The sequence below is a fragment of the Oncorhynchus clarkii genome, chromosome 26 (assembly GCF_045791955.1).
Source record: "Oncorhynchus clarkii lewisi isolate Uvic-CL-2024 chromosome 26, UVic_Ocla_1.0, whole genome shotgun sequence".
Classification (NCBI taxonomy): domain Eukaryota; kingdom Metazoa; phylum Chordata; class Actinopteri; order Salmoniformes; family Salmonidae; genus Oncorhynchus; species Oncorhynchus clarkii.
Window position 1 is genome coordinate 1451721 of NC_092172.1, and position 16041 is coordinate 1467761.

At 42.6% G+C, this 16041-nt stretch overlaps 1 protein-coding gene across 6 annotated transcripts in view; it reads left to right on the forward strand.

Annotated features, from left to right (window-relative positions):
• LOC139385206 (dishevelled associated activator of morphogenesis 2) overlaps positions 1–16041 on the forward strand; it is a 228096-nt gene that overhangs the window by 116413 nt on the left and 95642 nt on the right. For all 6 annotated transcript variants that reach the window (XM_071130316.1, XM_071130319.1, XM_071130317.1 and 3 more), the window contains exon 3: positions 5527–5616. In XM_071130316.1, coding sequence (XP_070986417.1) covers positions 5527–5616 — 90 coding nt within the window. The remainder of the gene's footprint in view (positions 1–5526; positions 5617–16041) is intronic.

The following is a 16041-nucleotide window of genomic DNA, read 5'->3' on the forward strand; positions in this document are numbered from 1 at the left end:
TTCCGTAAAGTCGGTGTGGAAGAGGTGAAAAAATGATTGTTGTCTATCAACAATGACAAGCCACCAGGGTCTGACAATCTAGATGGAAAATTACTGAGGATAATAGCAGACGATAGTTCCACTCCTATTTGCCACAAATTCAATTTAAGCCTCAGGCCTGGAGGGAAGCTAAAGTCATTCCACTACCCAAGAATAGTAAAGCCCCCTTTACTGGCTCAAATAGCCGACCAATCCGCCTGTTACCAACCCTTAGTAAACTTTTGACCAGATACAATGCTATTTTACAGTAAACAAATTGACAACAGACTTTCAGCATGCTTGTAGGGAAGGACACTCAACAAGCACATAACTTACACAAATGACTGATGATTGGCTGAGAGAAATTGATGATAAAATGATTGTGGGGGCTGTCTTGTTAGACTTCAGTGCAGCTTTTGACATTATTGATCATAGTCTACTGCTGGTGAAAATGTATGTGTTATGGCTTTACACTTGCTATAATGTGGATAAAGAGTTACTTGTCTAACAGAATACAGAGGGTGTTCTTTAATGGAAGCCTATCAAATATTATCCAGCTAGAATCAGGAATTCCCCAGGGTAGCTGTTTAGGCCCTTTGCTTTTTTAAATTTTTCTAATGACATGCCACTGACTGAGTAAAGCCAGAGTTTTTATGTATACAGATGACTCAACACTATACACGTCAGCTACTTCAGCGACTGAAATGACTGCAACACTCAACAAAGAGCTGCAGTTAGTTTCAGAGTGGGTGGCAAGAAATACGTTTGCCGTAAATATTTCTAAGACTATTTGTATTTGGAACAAAACCCTCACTAAACCCTAAACCTCAACTAAATCTTGTAATAAATAATGTGGAAATTGAGCAAGTTGAGATGACTAAACTACTTGGAGTAACACTAGATTATAAACTGTCACAGTCAAAACATATTGATGCAGTAGTAGCTAATATGGGGAGAAGTCTATCTTGTTTTATTTTTTATTTCAACTTTATTTAACCAGGTAGGCTAGTTGAGAACAAGTTCTCATTTACAACTGCGACCTGGCCAAGATAAAGCATAGCAGTGTGAACAGACAACAACACAGTTACACATGGTGTAAACAATAAACAAGTCAATAACACAGTAGAAAAAAAAGAAAAAAAAAGAGTCTATATACATTGTGTGCAAAAGGCATGAGGAGGTAGGCGAATAATTACAATTTAGAAGATTAACACTGGAGTGATAAATGGTCAGATGGTCATGTGCAGGTAGAGATACTGGTGTGCAGAAAAGTAAATAAATAAAAACAGTATGGGGATGAGGTAGGTCAATTGGGTGGGCTATTTACCGATAGACTATGTATAGCTGCAGCGATCGGTTAGCTGCTCAGATAGCAGATATTTAAAGTTGGTGAGGGAGATAAAAGTCTCCAACTTCAGCGATTTTTGCAATTTGTTCCAGTCACAGGCAGCAGAGAACTGGAAGGAAAGGCGGCCAAATTAGGTGTTGGCTTTAGGAATGATCAGTGAGATGCACCTGCTGGAGCTCGTGCTACTGGTGGGTGTTGCCATCGTGACCAGTGAACTGAGATAAGGCGGAGCTTTACCTAGCATGGACTTGTAGATGACCTGGAGCCAGTAGGTCTGGCGACGAATATGTAGCGAGGGCCAGCCAACTAGAGCATACACCACCCAGTGGTGGGTGGTATAAGGTGCTTTAGTAACAAAACGGATTGCACTGTGATAAACTGCATCCAGTTTGCTGAGTAGAGTATTGGAAGCTATTTTGTAGATGACATCGCCGAAGTCGGATTGGTAGGATAGTCAGTTTTACTAGGGTAAGCGGCGTGAGTGAAGGAGGCTTTGTTGCGAAATAGAAAGCCAACTCTAGATTGGAGATGTTTGATAAGAGTCTGGAAGGAGAGTTTACAGTCTAGCCAGACACCTAGGTACTTATAGATGTCCACATATTCTAGGTCGGAACCATCCAGGGTGGTGATGCTAGTCGGGCGTGCGGGTGCAGGCAGCGAACGGTTGAAAAGCATGCATTTGGTTTTACTAGCGTTTAAGAGCAGTTGGAGGCCACGGAAGGAGTGTTGTATGGCATTGAAGCTCGTTTGGAGGTTAGATAGCACAGTGTCCAAGGAAGGGCCAGAAGTATACAAAATGGTGTCGTCTGCGCAGAGATGGATCAGCCCACAGCAAGAGCAACATCATTGATATATACAGAGAAAAGAGTCGGCCCGATAATTGAACCCTGTGGCACCCCCATAGAGACTGCCAGAGGACCGGACAACATGCCCTCCGATTTGACACACTGAACTCTGTCTGCAAAGTAGTTGGTGAACCAGGCAAGGCAGTCATTAAAAAAACCGAGGCTACTGAGTCTGCCGATAAAAATATGGTGATTGACAGAGTCGAAAGCCTTGGCCTGGTCGATGAAGACGGCTGCACAGTACTGTCTTTTACCGATGGCGGTTATGATATCGTTTAGTACCTTGAGAGTGGCTGAGGTGCACCCGTGACCGGCTTGGAAACCAGATTGCACAGCGGAGAAGGTACGGTGGGATTCGAGATGGTCAGTGATCTGTTTGTTGACTTGGCTTTCGAAGACCTTAGATAGGCAGGGCAGGATGGATATAGGTCTGTAACAGTTTGGGTCCAGGGTGTCTCCCCCTTTGAAGAGGGGGATGACCGCGGCAGCTTTCCAATCCTTGGGGATCTCGGACGATATGAAAGAGAGGTTGAACAGGCTGGTAATAGGGGTTGCGACTATGGTGGCGGATAGTTTCAGAAATAGAGAGTCCAGATTGTCAGGCCCAGCTGATTTGTACGGTCCAGGTTTTGCATCTACTATCTGGATTTGGGTAAAGGAGAAGCTGGGGAGGCTTGGGCGAGCAGCTGCGGGGGGCGGAGCTGTTGGCTGAGGTTGGAGTAGCCAGGAGGAAGGCATGGCCAGCCGCTGAGAAATTCTTGTTGAAGTTTTCGATTATCATGGATTTATCGGTGGTGAACGTGTTACCTAGCCACAATGCAGTGGGCAGCTGGGAGGAGGTGCTCTTGTTCTCCATGGACTTTACAGTGTCCCAGAACTTTTTGGAGTTAGAGCTACAGGATGCAAATTTCTGCTTGAAAAAGCTGGCCTTTGCTTTCCTGACTGACAGCGTGTATTGGTTCCTGACTTCCCTGAACAGTTGCATATCACGGGGACTATTCAATGCTATTGCAGTCCGCCACTGGATGTTTTTGTGCTGGTCGAGGGCAGTCAGGTCTGGAGTGAACCAAGGGCTATATCTGTTCTTAGTTCTGCATTTTTTGAACGGAGCATGCTTATCTAAGATGGTGAGGAAGTTCCTTATAAAGAATGACCAGGCATCCTCAACTAACGGGATGAGGTCAATATCCTTCCCGGATACCCGGGCCAGGTCGATTAGAAAGGCCTGCTCACAGAAGTGTTTTAGGGAGCGTTTGACAGCGATTAGGGGTGGTCGTTTGACTGCGGATCTGTAGCGGATACAGGCAATGAGGCAGTGATCACTGAGATCCTGATTGAAGACAGCGGAGGTGTATTTGGAAGGCCAGTTGGGCAGGATAACGTCTGAGGGTGCCCTTGTTTACAGATTTAGGGTTGTACCTGGTGGGTTCCTTGATGATTTGTGTGAGATTGAGGGTATCTAGCTTAGATTGTAGGACTGCCGAGGTGTTAAGCATATCCCAGTTTAGGTCACCTAACAGAACAAACTCTGAAGCTAGATGGGGAGCGATCAATTCACAAATGGTGTCCGGGGCACAGCTGGGAGCTGAAGTGGGGTCGGTAGCAGGCAGCAATAGTGAGAGACGGTGGGGTGCGGGTACAGCGGAGGTAAGCCCAGGCACTGGGTGATGATTAGAGAGGTTGTATCTCTGGACATGCTGGTTGTCACCGCATGTGTGGGAGGTGGGACAAAGGAGGTATCAAAGGTATGAAGAGTGGAACTAGGGGCTCCATTGTAAACTAAAACAATGATAACTAACCTGAACAACAGTATACAAGGCATATTGACATTTGAGAGAGACATAAGGCATAAAGTAATTGCAGGTGTTGTGGTAAAGTGATACTCTGCCTTCTTTTTGTTAGTTTTTTTTGTTGAATTTTATCCCTTTTTCTCCCCAATTTCGTCGTATCCAATTGTTGTAGCTACTATCTTGTCTCATTGCTACAACTCGGGAGAGACGAAGGTTGAATGTCATGCGTCCTTCGATACACAACCCATCCAGCCGTACTGCTTCTTAACACAGCGCGCATCCAACCCGGAAGCCAGCCGCACCAATGTGTCGGAGGCTACACCGTGCACCTGGCAACCTTGGCTAGCGCGCACTGCGCCCGCCACAGGAGTCGCTGGTGCGCAATGAGACAAGGAGATCCCTACCGACAAATCCCTCCCTAACCAGGACGACGCTAGGCCAATTGTGCGTCGCCCCACGGACCTCCCGGTTGCGGCCGGTTACGACAGAGCCTGGGCGCGAACCCAGGGACTCTGACGGCACAGCTGGCGCTGCAGTACAGCGCCCTTAACCCCTGCGCCACCCGGGAGGCCCTACTCTGCCTTCTTAACAAGACTATCAACAAGGCAGGCCCTAGTTTTGTCGCACCTTGACTACTGTTCAGTCGTGTGGTCAGGTGCCACAAAAAAGATCGGGGCAGCACTGCTGGCCCTTGGATGTACACAGAGAGCAAACATTAATAATATGCATGTCAATCTCTCCTGGTTGAAAGTGGAGGAGAGATTGACTTCATCACTACTTATTTATGAGTGGTATGACATGTTGAATGCACCGAGCTGTCTGTCTAAACTACTGGCAACCCATGCATACCCCACAAGACATGTGACAAGAGGTCTCTTCACAGTCCCTAAGTCCAGAACAGACTATGGGAGGCACACAGTCCTACATAGAGCCATGACTACATGGAACTCTATTCCACATCAAGTTCCTGATGCAAGCAGTAAAATTAGATTTAAAAACAGGTTAAAAAAACACCTCATGGAACAGATATGTGGTAGTGGTGGAGTAGGGACCTGAGGGCACACAGTGTGTAGTGAAATCTTTGAATGTATTGTAATGTTTTAAAATTGTATAAACTGCCTTAATTTTGCTGGACCCCAGGAAGAGTAGCTGCTGCTTTGGCAGCAGCTAATGGGCATCCATAATAAATACAAATACAAACTCACTCATTCTTCCCCCTTTCTCACCCATAACACTTTGCTTCATTTATTTCATCTGTTATTATACTATATGTGTGAAATTATAGGCAATTATCTGGGTGATTAGAGTAATAAAACAATACTATTCATGAGCAGTCCAAATGACTGCTTTAGCGGTCCTAGTGTCAATGAGTTAGACAGTATGTCATCCTTGACATATTATGAAGCCTCAAAACAATAAATGAGATAATCCTATAACTGATTACTTAATTCCTTGATTGACTAATTGATGGATTGATTGTGACTGACTGACTGATTGATTCATTGCCTTTTTTCTGTTGTCACAGGATGAATTGGACCTGACAGACAAGAACAGGGAGGCAATGTTTGCTCTACCTGCCGAGAAGAAATGGCAGATCTACTGCAGCAAGAAGAAGGTGAGTTCTGACACACACACACACTCACACAGAACATTATTTAGAATCAACAATATTTATCCCATTGCCCTTAGTTGAACACACACACACACACACTATATCCAACCTCATCTCTTGAACAGACTGTTTCCTCGTGCAGCTTCAGACTGTCAACATACAGTCTGAAAGGGGGAACGTTTTGGTTAGACCTCCCTTTCACCCCTTTCTCTTGACATAATGTCCTTCCTTTCTCATACCATAACAGCACTGGCTTACTCTGTGGTCGGGTCTCTGTGAGGAAACTACATTCTTGATAGAAAAAAGTGTGCTTGGACCCCTTGCTCAACAGCAAATGAAATAAATACACATGGTGTGGTTTCCAAATAGCACACTATCCCCTATGTAGTGCACTACTTTTGAAAAAAGCCTTGTCTCTGGCGCCATTTGGGACATGGACATGAACTTCCCAAAGTCGTTTTGGGGAGAATCATTTTTGGCAAAGCACATGCTTTTTTTGACCATGCACAACTGCCCCTGTGTTTCCAGGGCCGTCTCTAGTCTTTTGGGGGCCCTAAGCAAAACATTGCAGTTGTACAGCTAATGTATTAGAATTCTACAAGTTCTGCTATGGGGTGGAGAGACATTTTTGCAGTTTTAAAGCAAATTTTCTGCAATTTGACACATTTTGTCATGACTAATGCCATGTTAATATGATATCTGAGTGAGAATGACTAACAAAATCAATGGGGGCCTGCCATCCCAAATCATATCCCCCGGCCAAAAAGGGTCCTCCTCTGCATCACAATGGGATTCCATGAACTACTAGCGTCCGTTGCTATATCAACGGTGTGTTGACCTAATGATTAGAATTTTGGAGAACATTACAGCCTAAATGACATTCTTTTCATCATCGCTATGCAAACAAGGCTGATTTCCACGACAATTTTGCTGTTTAAGTTTTGTTTAGCTAATAAAATGAAAACATTACTTCTAACTACGTTTGGGTACCTTGTGAACATTACAACATGAAATCCATGTCTTACACGCTGATACTTTTCGGAAATGGCAAAGAAAATATGTAATCTGCTTGACACATTAGCCATTTACAGCAAACATCCACTCCATTCATATGCAAATCTGTTTTATTCATAAACTGGCTTCTCTGGCTGTCATGTTTTTATTTTCACCTGCCCGTCCCTTATCTACACTGAAATAATATTTCAGTAGTCCTCTATTGGGATACATTTTTGTTCTATCTCACATAGACATTTAGTACACCCTTGTGGTTGAATATATATGTATATATTGTAGGTCCTAGGATACAACAATGAATAATTTGGAACAAATAAATACAGTCAAAGGATACCTGTGAAACAGCTGTGAAAACCAACCTGGCACTATTTAAGATTTTAATATTTAAACTTTGATTGTTTTTGGTACAGTGTCATTCATTTATTTTCACCCCTCAAAAAAATTGTACACTCACATGACAATCAGACTAAAATACTAAATTATTGTGTGTGGAATATAGAGGAGGTGGTTGCTGTGTGGGTGGGAGGTTCTGCCTGTCACTTGTTCTCAACAGGCAGACAGTCTCAGAAGGGGGACTTGAAGAGGGAGACTGCAAAGTCGAGGCACTGCTGCTCTATTTGTTCTGAGTGTTTGCAGTGCTAGTATTTATCGTTCATCTGTGCATCTCACATATTATGTGCCTAGTATGATAGAGCAAAAAAACTTTCTGAGCAGATAATGACAACATGACAATAACAGTAGCTGTAGATGATGTAATGAAACGTTGGAGCGTGCTTGGTAATGGAGGACATCAGGTGGATCCATGTCTGGATGTTGGGCAGAATTCCTAGATCCTGGAGAACAGGAGCAGAGTTAAAGGGAACAGGGTAGGAGATAGAGACGTAAACAAGCAAACACACAGGTTACACTTTACTGTGAGAACATTTGGAGTAGTGCAGTGTTACAAATGGGCGATATGTACTCCCGGAACATGTGCTATGGTGAAACAAATTTGATAGGCTTGATCTCCGGCGCCACAGTCTTCGCCCTCTCAAACTTCTGGCAGGCTAGAATGACCTTTAAGCAAAAAGTAACACATTTAAACATTTTGTGCTCTCTGATATGACATTCATTGAAATCATAATCATTTCAGATATAATAGAATGTGATTAATAAACAAAAGGTTATTTCACTTGCCCAGCTGTCCACCTCCTTGACAATTCCACATCAGAAGAAGCGTAGGTTAATTTTGGAAATCATACGTTTCACTCCGAAATGGCCAGCATGGCCTCCTTTTCCACCGTAAAAATCACCCTCCTGTGTATGATTGCCAAACAAGTTGGAAGATAACAGTTGTTGAAACAATCGAGTCTAAGTACATTTGCACCGCTGTCTTAATCTCTCTTTCTCTCTCTCTCTCCATCTTGTTTCTCTCTCGCCATCTCTCTTTGTCTGTCTTCTACTCTTTTCCACTCTCTTCCCACCTCTCCCTCTCTCACTTTCATTCTTTCTTTTTCACTTTCTTCCTCCCCCTCTTTGTCTGTCTAGCGAAGACACCTAGTTAAGGGCATTTGGAATTACCATAATTGCTTACTCTTATCCATTTGATTGATCAGGTTTAACTTATAGCTAGACACCTCAATATGACAGACATATACAGTTGACGTCGGAAGTTTACATACACCTTCGCCAAATACATTTAAACTCAGTTTTTCACAATTCCTGACATTTAATCAGAGTAAAAATTCCCTGTCTTAGGTCAGTTAGGATCACCACTTTATTTTAAGATTGTGAAATGTCAGAATAATAGTGGAGAGGGATTTATTTCAGGTTTTATTTCTTTCATCACATTCCCAGTGGGTCAGAAGTTGACATACAGTCAATTAGTATTTGGTAGCATTGCCTTTTTAATTGTTTAACTTGGGTCAAACGTTTCAGGTAGCCTTCCACAAGCTTCCCACAATAAGTTGGGTGAATTTTTGCCCATTCCTCTTGACAGAGCTGGTGTAACTGAGTCAGGTTTGTAGGCTTCCTTGCTCGCACACGCTTTTTCAGTTCTGCCCACAAATATTCTAAAGGATTGAGGTCAGGGCTTTGTGATGGCCACTCCAATAGCTTTTGTTGTCCTTAAGCCATTTTGCCACAACTTTGTAAGTATGCTTGGGGTCATTGACCATTTGGAAGATCCATTTGCGACCAAGCTTTAACCTCCTGACTGATGTCTTGAGATGTTGCTTCAATATATCCACGTAATTTTCCTTCCTCGTGATGCCATTATTTTGTGAAGTGCACCAGCCCCTCCTTGCAGCAAAGCACCCCCACAACATGATGCTGTGCTTCACGGTTGGGATGGTGTTCTTTGGCTTCTAGCCTCCCCTTTTTTCCTCCAAACATATGGCCAAACAGTTCTATTTTTGTCCCATCAGACCAGAGGACATTTCTCCAAAAAGTATGATCTTTGTCCCCATGTGCATTTGCAAACAGTAGTCTGGCTTTTTATGGCGGTTTTGGAGCAGTGGCTTATTCCTTGCTGAGGTACCTTTCAGGTTATGTCGATATAGGACTCGTTTTACTGTGGATATAGATACTTTTGTACCTGTTTTCTCCAGCATCTTCACAAGGTCCTTTGCTGTTGTTCTGGGATTGATTTGCACCTTTTGCATGTGTGGAGTGGTTGAAAAATTAGTTTTAATGACTCCAACCTAAGTCTATGTAAACTTCCGACTTCAACTGTAATTATATCAGTGGAAGCTACTGAGGGGAGGAATGGAGTCAATGGCTGGAATGGAGCCAATTGAATGGTATCAACCAAATGGAAACAACGTGTTTGATACCATTGCATTTACTCTATTCCAGATATTATTATGAGCAATCCTCCCCTCAGCAGCCTCCACTGAACTATATGCACAGTTAGCAACATGTAGATGACCAACTAGCTAAATGGAAAATGGTTGTTGAAAAATAGTTGTACATAGCTAAAGCCTTCCAGTTATCTAATAGAAGTTACTGTAGCTGGCTAGCTGACTAGGCAGGCTGAGGTCAATAAGTACAGTAGCTAGCAATGTAAATCTAAAAACAACTTACATTATTTATTCCTATTTAACAGTATTTTCTTATATAAAGACAAATATATGGTAAAGAAAGCGTGTTCTCTTTCCAGTCTTTTCGATCCTCTCAAGCAGCATGTAGTCAGCAGGTTGTCACCGTCAAAAAACAGCGTTCTAGGGGAGCAATTCTGAGGTAATAATTTTGCGCAGACTGGGCGTGCGTTTATGCGGTGAAATAGAACTAGAACTACCTGCGTCCTCTTTCCTTCACGACCGCTACGAGGTAAAATAGAGCCAAGCAACCAGCATAGCAATGGACACTTTGGTTCATTAAGTAATCAGGGACACTTTTTGTTAGGGGGACACTATTTGGTTCCATCATGATTACTACAAGTTTAGTATGCTGTCTACACTAACTACCAATCAAAAAATTGTTAGCTGATATTGCCAATTGCCTAACAGTTGGTGACTTAAATAACATATTTTTAAAGGTGACTCACCACCTAGATTCGGTCTTAGGTAGTAAAATTTGAAATTGTGTTTTTTACATTGGATAGAGTAGAGTAGAGACTTAGAGCTACAACATTTGACCCGATTCAGGAAACTAGGCGTATATCGCAAGTCAGGACTTCACAGGAGAGCCGTTTGAACATAAAAAATATTTTTTTATCAAAATGCGTTTTTTGGCAGAAATGCCTTCTCGAACATGTGAACTTTCATGTTCCTTAATAAAAAAACTTGTATGCCATCTGTAAATACGAATAGAATTGTTAAATTACGAGCCTTGTTGGTTCAGCCACAGAAAAATTAGCAACCTTCCCTCTAGCCATGATAGGCTGAGATAATGAGTGGGCTGGACATGCCGAGATAGTAGTTCGGATTGGTCTTCCATATTGAAGGCTTCGGTGTATTTGAGCTCATCAGTCTGTGTTGGTAATCCTGTCGACCGCAGATTTAAAAATGTTTTATTATGTAGTGGAGTTGCATAAGTGTTGCTGTCCACTTTCTGGAGGATCAAGTTTTGAAATCAGTGAAATTAGAGTATGATAGCTAAAGAGAGGATAAAACACTTGTCTCTGGATTACATCTTCAAACCATCTTCAAACACTGGTGGTATGGCATTCCTGACAGGGAGGGGGACATGTCCATCATGCTAGCTAGCTAACGTTAGCTGGCTGGCTCCCTAGCTGACGTTATTATTTGTTTCCCAGATCCGTTTTCTAGTTAGAGCCTAATGTTAGCTAGCTTACATTGCACCTGGTTGGTTAGCTCCCAGCACTGTGGCATTGTTGGCACTTTGTTCATTGTTGTTTAACTAGCTAACGTTAGCTGGCTTGCTCGTTAGCTAACGCTATGTGACGCGTGTACAACACCCGTTGAATATGGCCAGTGTCAGTAAACATTTGCAAAAAAGAGTAATGAAATTGTTGCCAGCAGAGCTGGTTAGGCTGTTTTCATGTTATCCATAGGTAAACAAATCATCGGCCAGAGCGTCAAGTGTACGCTGCGAGAGCGAAACGAGATGGTTGGGGCTAAAGCTTAAGAGTGTGTGAACGATGCTGAATGGGTGACAAAGAAGTGCTCTTCAATACCAAAACATGCAAGTCGATTTTCTCAAAAGTGAGTTTACAAGTTGATTAACTTTAAAAGCAGAATTACTTTCCTATTGTTCCTCAAATACAGTGTATGATGAACCATCTTGTAGCTCTGAGTCTCTACTTTTATCCAATGTAAAAAAAACACCATTTCACATTTTGCTACATAAGACCGAATCCAAATGGTGAGTCAAATACGGTATATCATACACTTTGTGAGTCTCCCGTACTAAAACAGCCGGTCGCAGAGCCAGGAAAATATAGGCCAGGACCAAGGAACAAGTCACAACAAAAACAAGGTTTACACACCAAACACACCTCTCATTCATAGGCAGCCAGGGGTAATGGAGTATAGGGAAATGGGGAGAAGAACAGCACCACCGACTGCTTAGAATGTAGGACGATGTCCACACGCACACGCACACGCACAGAGACATTCAAACATATGCAGGCACGCATGAATGCACGCACACACACACAAAGCAGCCATTGTTTGGTCGAGATGACAGTGATTTTAATGGGAAGTACCTCAGAGCCATAGCACGGATTAGGGAAACTTTCCTTCCCTCAGTCTCTAGAAACAGTGGCCCTCTTGTTACTTGGGCAAAACCAGCAGCTGCTGTTGTCGCTGTTGTTGTTTTGCCTGTATGATAACATTTGGAATGCCAATAAGAGTTCTCAGAGTATCTCAAGTCCACTTTAGAAATGTATCTATAAAACTGCAGTGCAGTGTGTTTTAGGATCTTGAAATTAAAATATCTGTATATTTTGTAAGTATTTTGGACTTTATTGAACCGATAGAGAGAGGATGACAGTGGGGAAAGAGCGAGAGAGGTTTAGTAGCCCGGATTCTAAACTATGTCGACACCGTATACATGTGTGCCGGAGGCTGCAGTGCAACTTTCTTCAAGGTCCAGAGTTGAGTTTGAGGGCTATATCAGCTGTATGAAGGCAAGAGTGTTCAAGGCAGTTTTGAATGTCAGTCTGTCGCCTCAAATTTGTCTCTTGACCTGTGTGCACCTACATTGTAAACTTTAATTCATAGGCTAGGTTGTAGCAACCTCATGATGGCTATAGGGAAAATTTGAGAATGATGTAGTAGCCTAAACCTATCGCTGTTACATTGAACCGGGTGAATGGAATATGAATGACAGTCATCACATATGATGTAATGGAAATAAATAAAATAATAAAAAATTATCATCCTCCCTCACCTTAAACGGCACTGACCCCAACTGACAGGATGTTTAACTTATGGACAATCACTATATATTAAACCTGCTTTAGATAGGGAAAGGCTCCAATCAAATCAAATTGTATTGGTCACGTACACGTGATTAGCAGATGTTAATGCGAGTGTAGCGTAATGCTTGTGCTTCTAGCTCTGACAGTGCACTAATATCGAATGTTGTGTCTTTACTATCATTAAATTGAAAGATTCCAGTAATTAGTATTACGCGATTAAACTGAATAATCATTTAACTGTAATTAACTAGGAAATCGGGGCACCAAGGAAAGTATTCAGATTACAAAGTTATAATTTCCCAATATAAATATTTTCATATCTGATTAATAGTCTTATGACTACTACCTCACGTTAGTCTCATTCCAAATGTCATAAATTGTTGCACGAACCCAGTCTTCACTATGAGTCATCCATACTTTTTTTATTACTGAACTGCCTGTTCAGAGGCAGAAAGACAGATTTGTACCTTGTCAGCTCGGGGGTTTGAACTTGCAACCTTCTGGTTGCTAGTCCAACACTCTAACCACTAGGCTACCCTGCCGCCCCACATCTTAAATCATTTATTTATTACTAACTAAGTAATTCACAGAAATGCATAAACAAACATGGTAAATGTGGTTACATGAAATGATAGGGGAATATGCCCTAGTGGCTGAACCGGCATGGGGGCTTGTTAAACAAAGGAGAAATGGGGGGTCGACTAAGAAGTCACTACAGAGTTAATTATAACAATTAAAATGCTAATCCTTTACACATGAACGCTCACTCATTCGGGAACAATTGCAATCAATATATATATTTACGCTCAGTGTGTCGTCTTGATCGCTGGTGAAAAGTTAGTGTCTTTCGTAGAATTGTCCGTCTCTCTTCCTCTCTCTCTCGGTCTTGGTTAGAGGGGAGAGTTCAAAGTGACATTCGTTATAGAATGTATGTTTCGGCGGTTGTCGTTCTTCGCGTTCAATGATACCGAATTCCTAGCTGCAGACTAGTAATTAGTATCAAAGACTTGTTCTTATTCTGTCGGTATCGATAGTCTAAGAGTTTAACCACGTGGTATGGTTAAAAGATTCAGCAATGGTCTGCAACCTTTGTACTCCCGTGATTGAAAGAAACATGGTCTGCTGATCGAAAACCCGAGTGGGGTTTTATTCGGAAGGGCCGAAGAGGGATGGGGTTGCTATACTCAGAGGCCAACGTCATGACATTAACAAGTAATATCTTACACAACATATACACAATACACACAAATCTAAGTAGGAATTAATTAAGACTATATACATATGGAGCGGAACGGGCTAAAAAACTGTAGAATAGTATAAAATACAGTATATACATATGAGATGAGTAAAGCAATATATGTTAATATTATTAAGTGACTAAGATACTGTAGAATAGTATAGAATACAGTATATACATATGAGATGAGTAATGCCAGATATGTAAACATGATTAAAGTGACTAGTGTTCCACTCCTTAAAGTGGCCAGTGACTTCTAGTCTATGCCTAAAGGTAGCAGCCTCTGTGCTAGTGATGGCTGTTTAACAGTCTGATGGCCTTGAGATAGAAGCTGTTTTTCAGTCTCTCGGTCCCAGCTTTGATGCACCTGTACTGACCTCGCCTTCTGGGTGATAGCGGGCTGAACCACCCTCCCACACCACCCTCTGGAGAGCCCTGCGGTTGCGGGCGGTGCAGTTGCCGTATCAGGCATTGATACAGCCCTACAAGATGCTTTCAATTGTAGATCTGTAAACGTTTGTGAGGGTTTTAGGTGACAAGCCACATTGCTTCAGCCTCCTGAGGTTGAAGAGGCTCTGTTGTGCCTTCTCCAACACACTGTCTGTGTGGGTGGTCCATTTCAGTTTGTCTGTGATGTGTACGCCAAGGAACTTGAAGCTTTCCCCCTTCTCCACTGCGGTCCTGCCGATATAGATGGGGGGTACACCCTCTGCTCTTTCCTGAAGTCCACGATCATCTCCTTTGTTTTGTTGACATTGGGTGGGAGGTTATTTTCCTGGCACCACCCTGCCAGAGCCCTCACCTCCTCCCTGTAGGCTGTCTCGTCATTGTTGGTAATCAAGCCTACTACTGTTGCGTCGTCTGCAAACTTGATGATTGAGTTGGAGGCATGCTTGGCCACACAGTCGTGTGAACAAGGGAGTACAAGAGGGGGCTGAGCACACACCCTTGTGGAGCCCCAGTGTTGAGGATCAGCAGAGTGGAGGTGATATTTCCTAACTTCACCACCTGGGGACATCCAGGACCAAGTTGCACAGGGCGGGGTTCAGACCCAAGGCCTTCAGCTTAATGATGAGCTTGGAGGGTGCTATGGTGGTGAATGCTGAGCTATAGTTAATGAAAAGCATTCTTACATAGGTATTCAACAGCCTGATCAATTCTATGCGAAGGAGATGTGTCATGCTGCATGAGGCAAATAGTGGTCACACCAGACACTGACTGGTTTTCTGATCCACGCCCCTACGTTTTTTTAAGGTATCTGTGACCAACAGTTGCATACTGTATCTGCATTCCCAGTCATGTAACAATTAATCCAATTAATTTATTTAAATTGACTGATTTCCTTATAAACTGTAACTCAGTAAAATCTTTGAAATTGTTGCATGTTGCGTGTATATTTTTGTTCCGTGTAATATATATATAATTAGTGTAACCTCAATATTATATATAATTTTGACCTCAGACCATGCATCCATAGCGCTGTCTATGAATTTGAGTGGTTACATTTCTCCAACCTCATCCCTCAGCTGTTTACCAAAACAGTGGTGGGGTGTAGGGTTTGTTTGTGTCTGAACCTATTACCTATTACCCACTACCCATATTTGTTGTGTCACAAATAACACCCTATTCCCCTTATAATGCACTATATAGTCTGATTTGCCTAAACAGAACAAAAAACATTTAATTGTCACATGCTTCCGTAAAGAACCGGTGTTGACCCACAGTGAAATGCTTATTTATGGGTCCTTTTCCAACAATGCAGAGATATAAAATAAAAAATTTAAATAGTGACACAAAAAATAAATACACAGTGAATAACAAATAACAGTAACATGGCTATATACAGGGCCTGTGTTTACCCTTTGCCTTTTTGAGGGCTCGTTGGTCGTAGTGGAATTTCTTATGTCCTGATTAGTGTCCGTCATTGAAAGCATCAGCTCTAGCCTTTAGCTCAGTGCGTATGTTGCCTGTAATCCATGGCTTCTGGTTGGGGTTTGCACGTTCAGTCACTGTGGGGACAATGTCGTCAATGCACTTATCAATGAAGCCAGTGATCTTTGTGGATGGTGTGTTCTCTGTAGTGGTGACTTCACTCACGGCTGTCACAGCTTTGGACAGCTTCTCCATTAGAGTCCAAGGGATTCAGGCAGAAAGCTCTAGCATCTCACTGAAGGCTTGGGAGCCCAGTTAAAGGAACCGACTAGCCCTCCATTAACCAGAGAATGGGCGAAACACTTTAGGCTGTTGTAGAGGTAGCCAGGGGTCGACATCCCCGTTCCAGAACTAACAGCTTGCCTGGCTACAGAAATCA